Genomic DNA, 19,190 nt, shown 5'->3' on the forward strand with positions numbered 1-19,190 from the left:
TAAAAAGAAAATTGATTTTTTTTCCAGATATAAGAAAAGAAAATTTTGGAATGTTCGGAAATTTCTAATAGGCGTAAAAACCCCATTCATTTGAGGATTTTCTTGATCCGCTATCCGTTACTCTTCAATCATATCCATTATTACTGAATTTATGTAATACCAAGAAACTATTAGGCAATAAAAAAAAGAGATTTTTCTTCCGAAGAAAGCAGAAAAATCTCAATAAATTTGTATAGGAATTTTTATAGGAAATAGTTATAAATTTTTTTATATAGAACATATAAAACTGTTTTTTCGGTAGGAGTGGTTGACGGACGAGAAGAAATGTTTTACAGAAATTTGAACGTTGGGAAATGTGTGTGTGATAATCTTACGGTACCTCCCACCCCCCACGTACGTTTTAAATCCTGTTATTATGGTTATGCATCTTTTCACATATATTTATGATTTCTTGATTTTTATTCCGTGTTTGGTTCCAAAATCTTTTGGAAATTTTGTACTTCCTTCGGAAGAAAAATTATATAATTTGCATAGGAGTATTGTGGGCTTCCTATAGAAAGCACAGATATCAGGGAATGAATGGGTATTCAATTTGAAGACTCATTAGAATTTGGATATCAATTCTCTCTAGAATTTGTTGAGACGTATACACATTTTTCTTTAAAGACTTGTTAGAGTATGGGGGGTGGGGAAGAAGGGTGCTCTAAGTGAGCCCAATTGCAGGTGGGCGTAAAACCATCAAAACAGAACAGAAGCAGAGTAGCTAAATATTTATAGTTAATAAATATAGAAACCATACAAATCCACTTTAGGGTTTCCCCTAGATAATGTCAGAAACTATATTTTTAGGTATTGTATGTGCTTCGCCGGTTTCCTAGTAACACGGATTCATTTTAATGTGTTCTTGAAATGCTGATATTGCACCAAACGTATAAAGAAGCACATAGTCATAGAACAGGAATATTTTTTTTAGGTAGCCTTAAACGCGCATGCCATTTAAAGGTTTCCTTAGAATATGAATATCATGCTGGGGATTCCCTATAATACAGGTTTCCAACGTTTTAGTTCGAGCGGAACCCTTGACGGTTACGAGACTGTTCACGGAACCCATACTATTATGAAAGAAATTTTTTTTGAAACCGCCAGTGGAACATTGTACACATTTTGATGCTTTGAACCCCCAGAAACGCTCTCGTTTAACCCCAGGATTAAATGGAAAACCAATTTGAAATATATACCCTAAAACTGCGTTTCTCAAGATCTCTGAACACAAGGACCATTAAAGTACAACCAACTTACAACATGTGTTATTTTATTTGTACCCTTATGAATATAATACATCCGTAGCATAAAATAGAGAAAAAATTATAAGTCTGCTTGTGGACCACGTTCACACACCATAGGTTAAAAAACGCTGCCAAGAACATGGCTACTATTCCAAGGGTTCTCTATACCATTTCAATTCAATGGTTTAGTTTGCATAGAACCCTTGATTGTCACGAGACTTCAACCCAAACATACATTTCATATATCTCTGATATAGCATTTTTATTGTAGTATGAAGTATTTCACAGCTTTTGATATCGCAGAATCCCCTGGAAGACTTTCTGGAAATCCAGGGTTCCACGGAACACCAGTTGGAAACCTAAGCCCTATACCATTGAAATAGCATCAATAGTTTTCCAGAGCAAAAGTAAAGAAACGCTGCTCTAGGCTAAGGAACCCACGATAAAATATCGCTGTAATGATTTCAAGTATAAAATCATCTGCAATATATTATATAATTATGCAACTGAATAAATTATACGAATTTATTTCCTTCGATTATTATTCAATTAGTTTTTGACAAAATGTTTAGGCAATATTACATTGCGTGTAATTATTGTAAATATTTTCCTAGAGGAAATTATATCATATATATATATATATATATATATACAGGGTGTCCTGTAAGTCTTAATGTGGTCTTCATTTCATCAACCGTTCATCGTAGATCAGTGGCTCTAATTTAAAAAAAAAACTTATAATGCGTTCAAATACCACTTTGTATCAGTTTTGAGAGTGGAAATGCAGTGTATCACAAATAAAATCTAAATTTATATGGACACCTGGTCCTAAAAATCCCAATTAAAAAAGTTGTTGCACTGTCTCTTCTGAGGCCCACAAAAAATGCTGTGTTTCTAAGTGCAATTCCATATTTCTAATGCGATGAGATAATTAAATTTAAAAATCTCGAAGAAAAGTTGGGATATAGCAGCATAAACTAATGGGCAATTCTTTTTCCTTCATTTATGCTTTTTTTTTAAAACTTTTCTCCGATTTTCGAATTCAAATATTTCCGCAAATATTGCACTTAGAAACGTGAAATTCTTTTGTGGACTCAGAAGAGACAGAGCAACAACTTTCTCTAAGTGGGTTTTTAGGGTAGAGTGTAAATATGAAAATTTAGGTTTTTTTTTTATTTTGTGACACACTGTATTTTTACTTTCAAAACTGGTACAAGGTGATATCTGAACACATTTTGAGCATTTTTGCACACAGAATTATACCTCCACGACAAATGGTTGATGAGGAAAAGACCGCATTAGGACTTTCGGGGCATCCTGTATATAGGAATAATATTGATTTCTAGGTATTAGGGAAAAACCTCTAGAATATTCATAGCACCGCTTACATAAACTGAAAACCTGATTTCTGCGTGTGTATAGATAAGTGGGGCATTCGCCCTGGGCTCCATAATTTTTGGAGGCCCAAATTTATGCGATAAATTTATTTGCTGATTAGTAGAATAACTTTGACCCAGTCTTGGGCCTGTTTTTCACGTAACCATATCTGCATGCCTACCGATTGATACAACGGAACCCCTGAAGGACTCCTGCGTCACCCGGGTTTCCACGGAACAGCAGTTGGAAACTTATACCATGGAAATAACATCAACAGTTTTGTCAGAGCAAATACATTAAAGATTGATCAGTTTGACAGTTAATTTTTAATTGAACTCGTAATAAAACACGTTATATCAATTTTTTTTGTTAACTTCTGATTAAAATTTCCTGCAATCGACATTTTTTTTCCGCAGTTTTCCTCAACATAACATAATAAATAAGCCGTCCGAGATGAACGCATGTTTCAGACACATATGAAACCAATCAAATGAGAAAAACCATCTAATAATACGAAAGAACCATCGTCAAGGAAAACATCCACGAGAGGCCATCTTGGCATATACAGGGCATTGATTCCGTGTGGAATAAGGAAGAAAACAGAAGAAAAAAAAAGTTAATGAATATTTAATATTAAGCTCATGAATGAATAATTAATCAGCTGTAAATTTGGGAATAATGAGAAACATATATATATATTCTATATAATTAAGGGACTTGTGTGAAAAATAAAATATTATTATAATTTAGGTCAATCGAGAAATGATCGTTTTTTTCTATAAAAGATAAAATTTGTTAACATTGGCTTCAATCATAAAAAAAATATGAACTGAAAACTTTCTGCATTTCTTCTATTTATTCCACAACTTAAAAAAAAAAAGTATCGTTAATTTGTTTGAAATCGAAAAATTGGAAAAATTTTAATATATCTTTTAAACATTATGCTCCATCTAGATTTCTCAATTATTTCCATGAATTCATGAATATTTCATCATTATATAATGAAATTTTTTTATAAGTTCAAACTACTTAAAATTATTATTTTTCTTCAGAAATGCATGCTATATATTTTTAAGTTTTATAAAACTCTGAAAAATATCAAAATCTGTTTTTAATGATGTGATACGTAGATTATATTAATTAAAGAATATAACAATTTGAATAAATGTTAAATTAAGTATTAAAATTATATTCACCGCATCCTATAGATATAAACATATCCTGTTGATCTGCCAAATTTTCATTTATAATTATAAGTGCCGATGAAAAATCAAGGTTTTTGTATTTTCCTCACCTCTCTTTGCCTTTCTCATATATTATTCATATGAGATGATTTAAATATTTTTATTTCTCGACTAATTATAATTTACTAATTACAATATAAGTTGGCATTAGCATTTGATAAAGATGCGTCAGACTTGATTGACATTTGATGAATACGATTTCTCAGAGTTGTAGAAGAGAGTAAAAAATTTATAAATGTTAATTAGAGCCAACCAAGGTTTTGGTTGAAAATGTAGGCTTTCATATATGCACTATTTATTTTATACTAAGAATGAACAATTTTTTAAAGTCAACTCTTGAAATTATTGATTTGAAGAGTGGAATAAAAAGTGGAAGGTGGAATAACAATGAATATGGTTGATAAAGGGCTATACGTCTGAGATAACATATACAAAAAAAAACAATATTTTTCTCCATTATAGTTTGAAATATGCGCGATTTAAAGTTAACCCTCAATAGGCCAAAACTCTCATGGTCAAAAAAATAATCAGTTTTACCAATTTTTTCCCTCAGTATTTTTTGGTATTTTAGAATAGTACATCCTTTTAGAGTTACTTCAGTTTAAAATGCGGCTATATAAAAGTTGCTAAAATATTGTTTTTTATCCCCAAAGTGTTGATTCTTTGTCGGTAGCGCCGTCTAAACGCATCAGCCCACACGTGCACGGCAGAGAGCCTCAAGAGTGGGGGGTCGGGGGTTACTCAGAAAAATGAGATCTGGTTGACATTTTCAAGAGAAAGCATGTAAATTTGTCTTGCAGTGCCTTCAGAAAATCATTTGGTGCGGGATCCAGGCCCGTAACTAACCCGGGGCCCCAACCCTTCTTTTTCTGACCATAACCCTTTCAAGGAGCCTCAAAAAAAAAGTCTACCCCGGAGCAGCTAGAAGTCATGCTACGGCTCTGCGGGGGCTCATGGTGCTCTTAAGACTGCCCTGCTTTCGGTGTTATTATTATTTTTTTTTAGAGCTGCTAAAATTTTAAGGAGTTCAGAGATTTATAAAATCGCATCAAATTGAAGGAATAAAATTCAGGTTAACAACTATTCAGCTTAAGCTAAGTTGTCAAGAAAGTATTCATATGTTTATGTATAACAGTAAAATAAAAGGAAAGCTTTAATTTTTTTCCCTTGATTGGCCATTGTAACTAATTATAAAACCTACTCTAAGATTAAATTTAATAATTAAATTGTTTTGTTGATGTATCGTTTCAATTAAAAATATGCAAGCATTATCCATTTACATCCGTATTTGTAAAAACAAAAACAAAAAAGAAAAAATTCAGTACGTTTTTATGGAGGGAACAATAGAGGGCTAAGTCGCCTTAAATTTTCATGTTAACCAATGGAAAAATAATTTGGTTTGAACTATAACCAAACAGTTACTAACCAGCATAAACTCAGTATCATCATCTTAGTGATGCACCTAGGCCAGAATTTTCGGCTGATCATCTAGCGTAAGTCGGCTAGTCCTATATTGATTTATTTCAAATTTATTGCGCAAATAATAATACTAATTCCAATCCCTGGGCCCAAACAGACTTGAGCTTTTCGTCCCAGTATATAACGTTAAATATTGAAGACAATATTTCAATACAAAATTTTAACATAATATTTAAAAAAAAAATTTAATCGAAATTAAAATTCACACAAATTTAAAAGTTATCAAATTTCATTTTTCGAAATCGACTTTCGCCGGTGATTATCAAGAATTAAATTCAATTATATTTTTCCCCAGACATTCAATTTAAAAAATTATAACTTAATTACCATCATTAATATTTATAAATTAATCTCATTTAAAAAGAAAACTTACCTTATCATCACAACTGCTATCCCAATGTAAAATAGACTGTTCGAGAGGTGACAGAACTTCCATGATCTCTTATAAAAAGTTCAGCAAAAAACAGCAAGATCCACAAAACAGTTTTCTCTCAAAATAATGTTTCCGAAAAATGTTGTTACCGAAAAAAAAAAAACCGGATAATATTCAATAATAATAATGATGATTATATAAAAACAAAAAAATAATAGTTCTTTTCTTCGTTCAGGAATCGTTGGCGTGCTTCATGTTATTAGGTAATTAAATAACGAAGCGTGATATGTATTTGCGAACATGTGACGCTGCTCCATGTTATTTTTCCTAACGGGAGAGAGAGCTCCGTAACCACGCGTTCAAACAGTCCGGCGGATTTTTTCCCAATAATAAAACTGAATTGAGAATAAAAGCTTCTCTCTTATCCACATACGAGTTTACAGAGCGTTGTAATTGACTATCGCCAGGAGGCGCTGGGGAGCAAAGGGTTTCTCTTCTATATATCTCTCCCATCGTTTTTCCTCTCTCTTTCATTGTAGGGATTATTTCTGTTTTTTTCCCCAAAAGCGGAGATTTTTTCCCCCACTTTCGGGGAAAGTATTTCTCTTTTTCCCCCCTCTCCATTATAACCGCGTTTTCTCTATTTTTATTACGGGGAGTAGTAATTTCACGGGAAACAGAGTTTTTTTTTTTTTTGTTCGTCTTTAATTTGTCATAATGACATCAATTTCGATTATACTAATTCATTTTCTTCCGAATAACGAGATTTTTTATTTCTTTTTTTTTGTCGCAATTATAGTCTTCTATTTATTTATTTATACTATATAAAGATTTTTGTAATGGAATCTTGGACGGTAAATTAATTTCTACTAAATTTAATTGGATTTTCATTTAAAAATAATCAAATGTTTGGAGGGTGGATATTTTTAGGAAATTGAAAATTTTTGGATTCAAGCCTAAGCGTTCGTTATCATTTTTAATATAAAATATTTAAGAGAAAACTACATAATAGTTATTTTTATGGTTATAACAGGTGATCCAGTTTCAAGGAGTTATGCGTTTTTTATTTCATTTACAAGTTGACTAAAGAAAAATAATTATATTCATTTTTACAATGATTGTTATTTTTAAAAAAATTAAAAATTCGTATAATGACTTGAGAATTAAGCTGTATGCCAAATTTCAAGCAACTCAGATCACAGCTGATGTTTTAGATCTATCTTTTTGACCTAATTTTATTGTGGAGTAGTAATTTCACTGGAGACACGGTATTCCTGTTCGTTTTTAATTTGTCATAATGACGTCAATTTCGATTATACTAATTCATTTAGTTCCGATTAACGAGATTTTTTATTTCCTTTTTTTCGCAATTAAAATCTTATTTATTTATTTATACAGTATAATTATTTTTGTAATGAAATCTTAGACGATAAATTACTTTGTATTAAATTTAATTGGATTTTTCATTTAAGAATAATCAAACGTTTGGATAGTGGTATTTTTAGGAAATTGAAATTTTTCTGATTCTAGCTTAACAGTGTGAGTCAAATTTTATTTCCTCGTTACAATTTGTAATAGGAAATATTTAAGAAAACCATGTAAATTAATGAATTCATAATTACTTTTATGGTAAAAAATAGATCCAATTTCAAGGAACTATACTCTTTTTTTGAAAATTTATACCTCTTTGAAGCAAAAATAATTATCGTTATTAATAATGATTATTATTTTGAAGAAATTATAAACTTGTTTAATAACTTGAGAATTAATATGTACATCAAATTTCAAGCAACTCAGATTACAGCTAATTTTTTAGTTGTTTATTGTACGTTTTCTTCAAGAATACGCAAATATATTTATAATTTTTATTTAACTAATAACTGCAATTAATAATAAGCAAATAAGTTATACTTATGTTTCAAATATTTTTCTCCTTCCTATTTAATTTGTCATAATAATGTCTCTCAATTTCAATTATATTAATTCATGTTGTTCCGAGAATAATAATATGTTTTACACTTTTTTCGCAATTATAGTCTTATTTTTCTATGCATTTATTTTTGTATTCAATACATATAAATATTTTTATAACGAAATGTTGTGGATAGTAAATTAATTTGTATTAAATTTAATTTCATTTTTCATTTAAAATTATCAAATTTCGGAGAGGATGTTTTTACTAAATTGAAAATTTTTATATTCGAGCCCCCAACAGTATAATTAAATTCCATTTGCTCACTATAATTTTTAACAGAAAAATTTAAACATAACTACATAAGTGAATGGATTCATATTAATTTTTTGGTTATAGTAGATGATCCAATTTCGAAGAACTATTTTTCGAGGTTTTTTTTTTGTTTTAAATGTATACGTTGATTCAAGCAAAAAATAATTATCGTTATTTGTAATGATTATTATTTCGAAGAAATTAAAAAATCATATAAAACTAGAGGATTAAGCTGTACGTCAAACGAATTTCAAGCAACTCAGATTACAGCCGATGTTTCAGTTATTTATTGTGCGTTTCGTTCAAGAATATGCATATATTTAACATTTTTATTTAACTAATATCTATGATTAATAGTAAGCAAATATGTTATGTTCCGAACATTTTTTGTCTGTCTTTAATTTATCATAATGACGTCAATTTCGATTATACAAAATCCCACTGTATACAGGATGATTCAAAAAAAGATGGGAAAAAATTTAAGAGCTGGTAGTACAAACAAAAACAAATAAAAAAAATATAAAAATTAACATATATATATATATATATATATATATATATATATATATATACATAAATAATAATAATTATAATAATATTTTTTACTCAAAATTTACTGTAATAATAATAATATTATTATTACTTTTTATTATGTTTTTATGTTTTTTTTGTTTTTGAGTGTACTACCACCTTTTAAAGTTTTTCCAATCTTTTCTGAATCACCCTGTATACTAATTCGCTTTCTTCCGAATAACGAAATTCTCTTTCTTACATATTTTTTCCTACTTGTATTCCTATTCATTTATTTATTTTTATGTTTGAGATATACGTACGTCTACAACGGTTTTTCTAACGAAATCTTGGACAGTAAATTAATTGGTTTTGAATCTATCTGGATTTTTAATTTAAAACTAATAAAATGACTGAACTGAATTTGATTTGATCGTTATCATTTTTAACAGAAAATATTAAAAATGACTACATAAATCGGTGATTCCCAACGTAGGGCAATTTGACTTTTAAGAGGGATGGGGGGGGGGCAATTTGAAAAATAGTTTGTTTATTTAGGGTTGGAACTTTTCAGAACGCCCACCAATGTTTAGATCAGTTCGAATTTGTACTTATTAAACGATTTCACACATGATGACCTTTCTTTTATTGTTCTGTTTCAATGTTTTCTTTGGAAGGGTTTTGACCTAGGATTTTAAACGTTTTGTATTCCACGGAGAATTTGTGCCACTAAGATGAAGTCCACGGATCCCCCCCCCCCGTGTCAATAAAATGAAGAAAAGTGAAAGTCACGGACCTCCTTTACAAGACAACATTCGATATATAGCAATGCAACAACGAATTAATTGAGATGGGCAGCTTTTTTCTCTCAGCCCAATGTATCAAGGAAATAGATATTTTCTAGATATTATGCTGAGGTGTGAACTCGGAAAGAAAAGTCAGCTGGTCTCCACCGGGAAGACTCAAACCCAGGTCCTCTTGCAAGTCTAGGAGAGGCTGCTGATGCCTCTACTTCAGCGCCTCACGCCACAGTGCGTGAAATAAGGAAGGCAGAGTTGTGTCTCCAGTAGTGGTATCATGCTCGCCCAGTTTACAAGAATTCCTGGGTTCGAATGGAAACTTGGTGACTTTTCTTTCCGAGATACCCTCAGCATAATATCCAGAAAATATCTGTTTCCTCAATCATTTAATTGTTTTCTAATTCATGTTTGGAAACCCCTGAAATCTCTCCAGTGATGATCCCTAGTTAAGAACCACTGCTTTTGACGAAGTAAATTAACTTTTTGGCTTCTTCAACGTGAACAGAAGTTTATTTTTTTCAATAACTAGAATTACAAGTAATGAGGGAAAGAGACAGAACTAGGGAAGGAGGCAAAGCCCCCGGGTTGCAAAATTGAAGGATGCATAGCGAATTTTTTTTACATTAAAAAAAAATGTTATGGAACTATGAAGTTTCACGAGGGAGGGTAGGTAACCCTCCCAGCGAAAGCTATGGCCTGACGGAGAGGGTACATGTTGGGCATGGCCTAAAAAGGATTGGGAACCACTGGCATTGACAATTATTTTTCTGGTTATAATAGATGATAAATTTCCAAGGAAAAATATCTTTTTTTTCTAGAAATTTATACGTGATTGAAGAAAAAATAATTATCGTTATTTTTATAATGATTATTGTTTCGAAGAAATTAAAATCTTGTATGTAAACTTGAGAATTAGACTATACGTGAAATTTCAAGAAACTCAGATTACAGCCGACGTTCAAGTTATTTATTCTGTGCTTCTTTTAGGAATCTGGATATATTTATAACTTTTGTTTAACTAATATCTGTAATTGATAGTAAGCAATATCTGTAAAAATTTTTAGCTAAAAATGCAATTAAAGAATAAGATAAAAATTATGGTAAGCTATATAATAATAACTGGACGCGCGAATGTTCTGATTTGCGAGCTTTATCTCTTCCAGGATTATATTTGCGGCAGAACACTAAACTGTGTAATAGTTTCTTCTTCTTCCTCCTCCAAACCGTCCAGCACCCTCGGTTTATCGCCACTGACGCAATAAGGTACTTGTTTGAAGTCTAAATCAAATTAAAAAACAATGAAATCAATGATTAAAGTCATTATGTGAAATCAGCTCAAACAAACTCCTACATATACTTCCCGAGTTTTATTTGCGTAATTATAATTAATGCAATTATGCTTTGGGCCCGAATAAAATTTCAGGAAGGGCGGAGACGGCCCGAATGCTTTCTGCAGCTATGTATAAAAATATAGTAATTATATTATTTTTACGATTTTTTGGCGAAATTTATATTTTTTATTACCGTAAATTCTGTCGATATTTTTTTTATCAGGTATCAACTGAACAAATTTAGTATTCCATCAAAATATAGTATGGAAATTATATGTATGTTAACACATAATTGTTTTTATGAACCATTAAAAACATGTCTGGACTTTGAAGCTGTAAAAATGTCTTTCAGAGTAAAAACTTCTACATTGAATTTTTCTTTAATGTACTGAGGAAACTTATATTAAACAACTGAACATTCGAAATAATTTATTTATTTTGTTTAATTTGATTTTTTTAATGTTTATTAAAATTATATTATGTTTTATAATGTAAAAATTCACGAGTAATGAATATATGGAAGCACCCGGTTTTATACCATGAAAAACCGTGAAGTTTAATTTCATTAAGTTGCTGAAAAAACTCAATATTTATTTCAAAATAGTAGTTATATATAAAATCGGGTATCATATTATCACTTCGATTCCATGAATATAATTTCCGATAAAATCCGACGAATTTGCAAATTTATTTTGTTGACGTGGACATTCTTCCATTTAATACGCTATTGCAGCAATTTCTTTTTTGTCGACATCTCCAGTTACTATTTCATTCAGAATAACTGATTTGTTCCTCCTCGTTTATTACTGTTTAAAACGTCGTAAAATGATGTATAATTTGTTGATTTTAATTCTTTGTATAAGTGTTTATTCAATTCTTTTACTTACATTTATTTAAATTCGAATTTAATTTAATTAATAAATTACACTCATTTCAACTTTCTACTCAAGTGATTCTTTATTAACATACATACAATTTACTTTCTAATATCCTTCCTAAATTCTTAAATATTCATTAAATAAATAAAATTTAGGTGTTTCAATATTATTTATTAAATTGTAAGAAAACAAAACTTTCTATTATAAGACAATTAAATGAATTTTATTAGAAATAATTTGAATTCTTTTTAATTTGTGATGATTGAAATATTGAGGAAAAGAAAAATAATTTAAAAATTTAAATATTCAGAAAATCAGAATAGGAAATTTTTAATTCTTGAAAATTGAAAAATAATTAAAAATTTTAATGGCGGAATTTTTAAATTACCGTTGTTTAAATTTTTAATGATTGGAAATTTTCCAGTTATTGTAATCTTAGTATTATTAGAAAATAACTATGAATTAAAAAATTCAAATGACTAGGAGTTTCCAAGTTACTGTAATAAAAATTTTTAATAGATCAAAATTGTAAAGTTATATATTTTGAAATTTTTAATAATCTGTAATTCTAAAGTTATTATAAATCTTAAAATTATTAGAGTTTTTGTAATTGAAAACTTATTGACATTTTAATAAGTGTATTTTAATATTTTAAGTGATTGGTAATCTTATAATTATTAGAAATTTTTAACCATTTTAAATTGAAAAATTATTTAAAAAATTTAAATGATTGCGCATTTTTTCAAATTACTGTAACAGAAATTTTTAACAGTAAAAAATTTAAACTTATGAACAATTTTAATGAATGGAAATTCTTTAGTTATTAGAATCTTAAAATTACATTTGAAAAATTACATTATAACAATTACATTATACATTAATTACATTAAAATTACATTTTAATTGAAAATATTATTATAAATGGAAATTTTTATAAGTGAAATGAAACAATAAATTAAATTCCAAAAAAACTGAATTTATTTTAATGATGGGAAAATTTATATTATTTGAAAAAATTTTAAAAAGTGAAGATTTAAAAATTACTGTATTAGAAGATTTAGTAATTGAAAATTTTAAAGAATTGGAATTTTCTGGATTTTTAGAACACTCTTAATAACTGGAAGCATCATATTCGAAAATTTTAATGATTAGAATTAAAATTAGAATCTTTTAATGATAGAAAGTTAAATTAAATTTGAAAGTTATTCAAAATTCTTTAGTAAGTAATTATTACATGATGGAAAATATAAAAAGTTTAAAAAGATTGGGAGCATTAAAATTACACAAAGTTTTTAACACAATTTGAAATTTCATAATCATTCGAAAATTTGAGATAATGGGAGACTTTGAACTAAATTTTCCAAGAATAAAGTATAATTGATTATTTTTAAATATCAAAATAATAATATCATCATCAATAGAAAATATAAAATTTTATTTAAAAAAATTGTTTTTAAATTTTCATCATATTTCTCGAATTTGAAATTTCACCTCATCAATGCTGGAAGTCAAAGGCCCATAATAAATATAATCAGTTCTCAAAAACAGTACTCGCAACAGTACCAGCGCCATCTACCGACGGCGAGAATCAACAGGCATCAGCGGATGAGGGAGAGAGAAAGAGCGATATATAGAATAGCTTTTTCCCTCTCTTTTTTTTCCTACTTTTAGGCTTCTTTCATGAGCATTTTAAAGAGCGGAATATAACGGCCTGGAATGACTGGGGGAAAAACTCCCGGGACACAGATTTTTCACTATATATTTTTATTATTATTTCCCCAACATTTTTCCCCACACATGTAAAAAAAAAAAATTTTTTTAAATCGCATAGTATGTGCGCGGTCGCAAAATCAATATAGTCCATCCAATCCTCCCCTTGCGCCCATATATATATATACACACACACACACCATCAATACACACCTTCCCTATTTTCTACCTGTGAAAAAGTCTAGCAAGAGAGAAGCCCCATTTTCCCCCCCACTATCTAAAAACCGGCGAGCCGAAGATATGAAATCGCGGGGAGAGAATTTTCTAGAAGGAAACATCGCACGGCACCTTAAAAAAAAAAAAGTAAAATAATAAAAAATATATATATATTATTAATAATACATAAAAATATAAGTCCTTTCAGAAAGCTGTATTTCATATCAGTTACATGAAGTACCGCCAACCTCCTGTTCCTCCTACTCCAGTCCAACGTAAAGACCTCAATATATATATATACAGAGAAAGAATTGTAGACCCCAAAACCTCCATTTTAAGGGGGAAAAAATTGTAGGATTTTTAAGGATTTTTTTCTATCCCCTGTAGGCTATAGATGTGGGAATGGTCGAAAAAAAAAAATTTATATATAGGTCTCTGTAAATACACTTGCCCACATATATATTGCTTTAAATTCTCGTAAAAAAATTGAATTTTTGTATATGTCGGTTTTTTATTATGTGTTCTGTTAGGAAGGGATAAAAGGTGATAAGGCTTGAAAATGGTGTTGGCTTTTCGACCTCTCTTTTTCGAATTTTCTTTTAATATTTCATAATATAGTACGAGTTAAAAATCTGAAGAAAGAAGTGGGTTCGATTCACGTGACGACGTGACACGATGAATTCAATTCTTAAAAACAAATTTTTAAGATCTGAACTGACTAATAATAATTTGAAAATTCATAATTTTACGCTATTTACCTTTTTTCCCTCTTTAACTGACTACTCAAGATAGCAAAATAGCATTCTTTTTTTTAAATTTCAATATTTAAGTAATCCCAGTCGTAATAGTAATTTTAAAATTGTCATATTGTAATTGGATCTCAATTTAACAAAATAGTGCTGTCTTTCGACCAATTTCGACTTTTCTTTTAATATTTCACAATATGGTGCGAGTTGAAAATCTCAAGAAGACCCGATGATAACAATCCGAAGATTGATTACTTACTCTATTTAGCTGTTTCTCTCTTTAAATAAATAATTATATATATTTTTTGTTATTTTGAATACAGATGCTGAATCATAAAACTTTAAATTTAAATTCCAATATTTAATTAATCTCGAATTTGTAACTGTGTCTTAAAAATTTCAATATCGGGATAAAAACTGAGCTCAATTTAGGCAAAGCGATTAATATTCCAAAAATTGATTATTTCATGTTATTTACCTTTTTTACCCTGTTTAAAATATAAGTCATTTTTGCTATCTTGAAGTTTTCTGGTGAATGAATTATTGATATTAATTTTTAATTCCAATATTTGAGTAATCCCAAATTCCTAACAGTATATGAATATTGTAACATCGTGATTAAAACGGAGCTCAATTCAAGCAAAAAAGATGTATTTTCAATCTTCTTTTTTTTTAATTTATTTTAATAATGACTTAGAAGCGGTTTTGCGAGCTATCAGGTCATTGTCCAAGCCATTTTCTTCCTGACGTTTCACCCACATCTGTGGCAGGCATCTTCTGAGGCTAAAAGTACGTTCGTGCGACAAGCGAGAAAGTCTTCGTATTTGTAAGTCATTGAACGCCGGACATGAAAGCCTCAGATAATATTTGTTCCAATATTTCATAATATAAGGATTCAAAAACCTCGAGAAAGTGGTGAAAGAATGGAGACAAGAAGTTTTATTTTCGTCTGTTCAAGTGGCAATTTATAAATTTTCAAGATTTAAACCAACTAGTAATCTGAAAATTTATCCCATAAAAGTTCTTCCGCTTATAAGTTGGAAACTTATAAGTTTCAATGTTAAAATCCCGAATGAATTTTCTTTCCGGAGACTATTGTAAAATAGTTATACAAATAAAAATTAAACTATTAAATTTTATACATTATAAAGAAAAAAAATTAAAATTAGAATCAAATCAATAAATTATTAAGGAGACTAAACAAAATCATTTAAAAAGTTTATTTCGAACTCGATAAAACCTAGAAGTATTATTACGCACTACATTTTGAAATAATACAAATTAAAACCTTTAAAAATTTTAAATAAATTTGATGAAAAAAAAATGTTGAAAATTTATTCCTATAAAAAATACTGCATATGGAAAAATGCTACGAAAATCAAATAATTGAATTAAAAAAAAAATACACAACAAAATTAAAAAAAAATAAGATCAAGTTAGAAATAAAAAAATATACAAATACAAATTAAGTATAAAAAAATGGGGTACAATTTAGAGTTGCTGAATAATGATGAAATAATGCTTCAATAAAGCACATTCGTTCGCTATACTCGAATTTCTGGCTCTTATACTCGATTCATCAGCCCAAATTGTTCGGATTTCCGAGCTCTCAATGATCCGCTACCGTATCCGATACAGTATCAAGAAAAAAAAGACCAAAGAAGAAAAGATAAATAAATGGTAGCAACAGCTGGTGAACCGTTAAGTCATTCTCTATCAGGTTATCGTTGTTTAAATACTCTTAAGATGCAAGTAAATTACCAGCGCTGTTTAAACGGGAAATAGAAAAAAAAAACAACGTTTAAAGGAAAGAGAATCTTTGAACTATGAAATCTGAAACATTTCTGAAAGGGTTCACAATACATTCCTGCTCATACCGCGACATTCATTAGAAAATTACGTATTTACTTACGCTCAAACTATAACGTATAACGGGTGAAAAAAAATAAGTGAATGATGATGTTAGAGTAAATAACAGTAATAATTTTTTTCGAAAAGATTCGATTCATTTGAGACAGAAGCGTCAACTTTAATGTACACAATAACGGGGTTTTTTTTTTTCGCTAAATAACAATCATTGGGAATGCTTTTCATCCTCGTAACCAATGATTCAATAAATCAATAGGAAATCATCCCCCGGGTGAATAACATTTCATCTGATATTTAAATACCGTTTTAGTCTCGATCATTATCTTAAACGATTTATAAAATAATATTAGCTTCGGCAGGTATTAATAGAAACTTAACCGTTGTCTAAAATGCTTCTTTTTTTTCCCAAATTTTGTCATTTCGTATGAAATTTTTGCTCTTTGAATTACATTCAGTGAAAGCAAATATGTATTATGTATACATGAATTTTTATTTTTGTTTCTTTTTTTTTTTATGTATTATACACATTTCTGTCGGTTTGGCAGCTCCGGTGTCATTGAACCACACATAGTTCTTCAATACTTTTCTAGCACTATATTTTCTTATTCTTGGTGATTCGGTTTGGCTTCACCTCCCTTCCATTTTTATATACCATATATTTCTATGTATGTATGTATTTCCTCGACTCTCCTCTCTCTCTCTTCCTAGCCATTTGCTTCCTCTCTGCTGTCTTATTTTTCCGTAGGAACGATAGATACATAGATAGATGGCCGTCAGTGCACCTCCATTTCAAAATGCTATTTGCAGTTCTCTCTCTCTCTCTCTCTCGCGATAGAAAAATAGAAAGATGGAAAAGAATTGCTTAGAAACTATTCGAAGGAAAAACTGGGAACTGACAGTCCATTCCCCTTCACAACCAACCTCCTACATAAGGATATTTCGAACAAACTACTGTGGGGATCATACATAAATTGAAATGAAATTATACTATACTTGACAATGTAGAAATTTAGCATTCAAGCTCTCTTGTCTATGAATCGTTGAGATTTGAAAACCATTCAAAAACCTGAGATAACTAAAAAATTTAATTCAAACATGAAGAATCTGCTCAAAACCATCCCACTGGCTAGTAATTTTTTGCACGCAAGCCTCCTTGTATAAATTGAGTTGGAAATCTTATTTAAAAAAATTATTTCGATCTCTCCTCTAGTACACTAGAGCTCTGTCAGTCTTACTCTTTGTGAGTTCACTGTATGATGCATAAGTTATACACGGTACATAGCTAGCTCCTCGAACCTAGAAGCATATTTCCAATAAGAAATATCCAAATAACGTAGAGAATTCAGATACTTCATTCATATTTCAAGGGGTTGTAAATTATTAAAATAAGAAAAAAGTCAACTTTTTATACAAACACCCTGTGCTCGAAAACCCAGTTAGAAAGTTGTTGCTCCTGACCCCCAAAAAAGTAACTTCACGTTTCTAAGTGCAATATTCACTGAAATATTTGAGTTCAAAATCAGAGAAAATACAGTGTAAATGGGGGGTGGGAGGATTTTTTCCGGTTTTTTAGCCTGTTTTTTCCAATCTTCGGGCTCCCGGTTTCTTGAACTCAAATATTGCACATAGAAACGTGGAATGTTTTTGTTCGTGGCAAAAGAGGCAGGGCAACAACTTTCTAATTGGGTTTTGGAGCACAAGACCGGGTAGTATTGAAAGGGAATTTTTTTATAAAGTCAAATCCTGTTATAACGAACTCCAAAAGACCAGAGAAATCCCTTCGTTATAACGAAATTTTGTTATAAAGGAATTACAGGTTTATGATTTGTCCCTATGTAAACCTTTCTGTGGATTAGAAAAGTGTTCGTTAAAACGAGACTTTTGCTGTAGTGGTATTCGTAAAAACCGGATTCGACTGTATTTAAAAAATTATACAACCCCTTGCAACATGAATGACATATCTGAGTACTACACGCTATTTGGATACTTTTTCCTGAATGAAAGTATGCCTCTAGTATCAAACCTCTAGTTGTTAGCTATGCGCCATGTATATTGTATTTAAGACATATAAATTAAAAAATGTATGCATTTTTTTCAAATTTAATTTAGAATCAAAATAAAAGTGAAAACAATATTTGACACGACAGATTACGATTTTTGAAACGCCGCTTCCAATCCGAGATCACGTAAAAAAAATTAAATTTATAAACTGAATGTGCGTGCGCGCATTAAAAAAAATTATGGAAAATTTGTTGAAGAGAAATAATTTATTATAAAAAAAATCAGAATAACGAAAAAAAAATTTATAAATTACATTCGTTTCAAGTTTTAAACCATGAAATTACGATTTCTTTTAAACTGTCACCGAGATTACTTCAAAAACATCAAAATTTAATTTTAAAATTAAGTAACTGGGTATATGGAAACAAATTGATATAAGATAGCAAATTACATCAAAGATGGCAGTGAGAAAACAAAGCCAACATTGCGTAAATTGCATTTGTTTCAAACCCCGAAATTACAAGTTTTGAAACTGTCACCTACTGAGATGACGTAAGTAACATTGGAGTTTGGGATGCCCAAGACGGCAAACTACAATAAAGGTAGTCGCGAGGAAACGAAAGTAAAATTGCGTTAAATTTGGTCTCTTTCAAATTAAGAAATTGTAATTTTCACAGCATCGTTAAAATTCTGAAATGACAAAAAATCCTGATATTCAATAATTTAGTGCCAGAAAAAACAGTAACAATTTGATATGCAATAGTAAATCATGGAAAAGATTCTGCTGAAAAACACAAATGAAATTACGAAAAATGGGGCTTCTTTTAAGTCATGAAATAACGATTGATGAAACATCTGAGATTACTAAAGAAATATCAAATTTCCACTTGAAATTCGATAATTCCTATGCATTATTTAACAGATAAGTTAACAAGTAACATTAAAGATGACTGGAAAAAACAAAACTCAATTTGCTTAAATTAAACTCCGTTCTAATTTAAAAATTGTAAAACACTAATACGAACTTGAAATTACTTAGATTCAAAGTCTAATAATTCAGACGTCAAAAAAATACTCAAGATAACAAAAAAAGACACAAAGACCTAGTTATTTAACAAAGAGAAAAAGCAAATAGTGCAATAT

The 19,190-nt window shown here is 29.6% G+C and overlaps 1 protein-coding gene across 4 annotated transcripts in view; it reads right to left on the minus strand.

The window, feature by feature from the left end:
* LOC149078502 (uncharacterized) overlaps window positions 1-19,190 on the minus strand; it is a 234,537-nt gene that overhangs the window by 156,719 nt on the left and 58,628 nt on the right. For 2 of the 4 annotated variants that reach the window (XM_089240612.1, XM_089240610.1), the window contains exon 1: window positions 5,760-6,192. The exons of the other annotated variants lie outside the window; for them this stretch is intronic. In XM_089240612.1, coding sequence (XP_089096738.1) covers window positions 5,760-5,822 — 63 coding nt within the window. In that variant the 5' untranslated portion in view covers window positions 5,823-6,192. Of the gene's footprint in view, window positions 1-5,759; window positions 6,193-19,190 lie in introns of those variants that run through there. 4 annotated transcript variants of the gene reach the window in all.

This window comes from Pholcus phalangioides, unplaced genomic scaffold, assembly GCF_987345545.1.
Source record: "Pholcus phalangioides strain wild (caught in Gottingen) unplaced genomic scaffold, Ppha-v1.0 ptg000013l_1, whole genome shotgun sequence".
NCBI lineage: Eukaryota > Metazoa > Arthropoda > Arachnida > Araneae > Pholcidae > Pholcus > Pholcus phalangioides.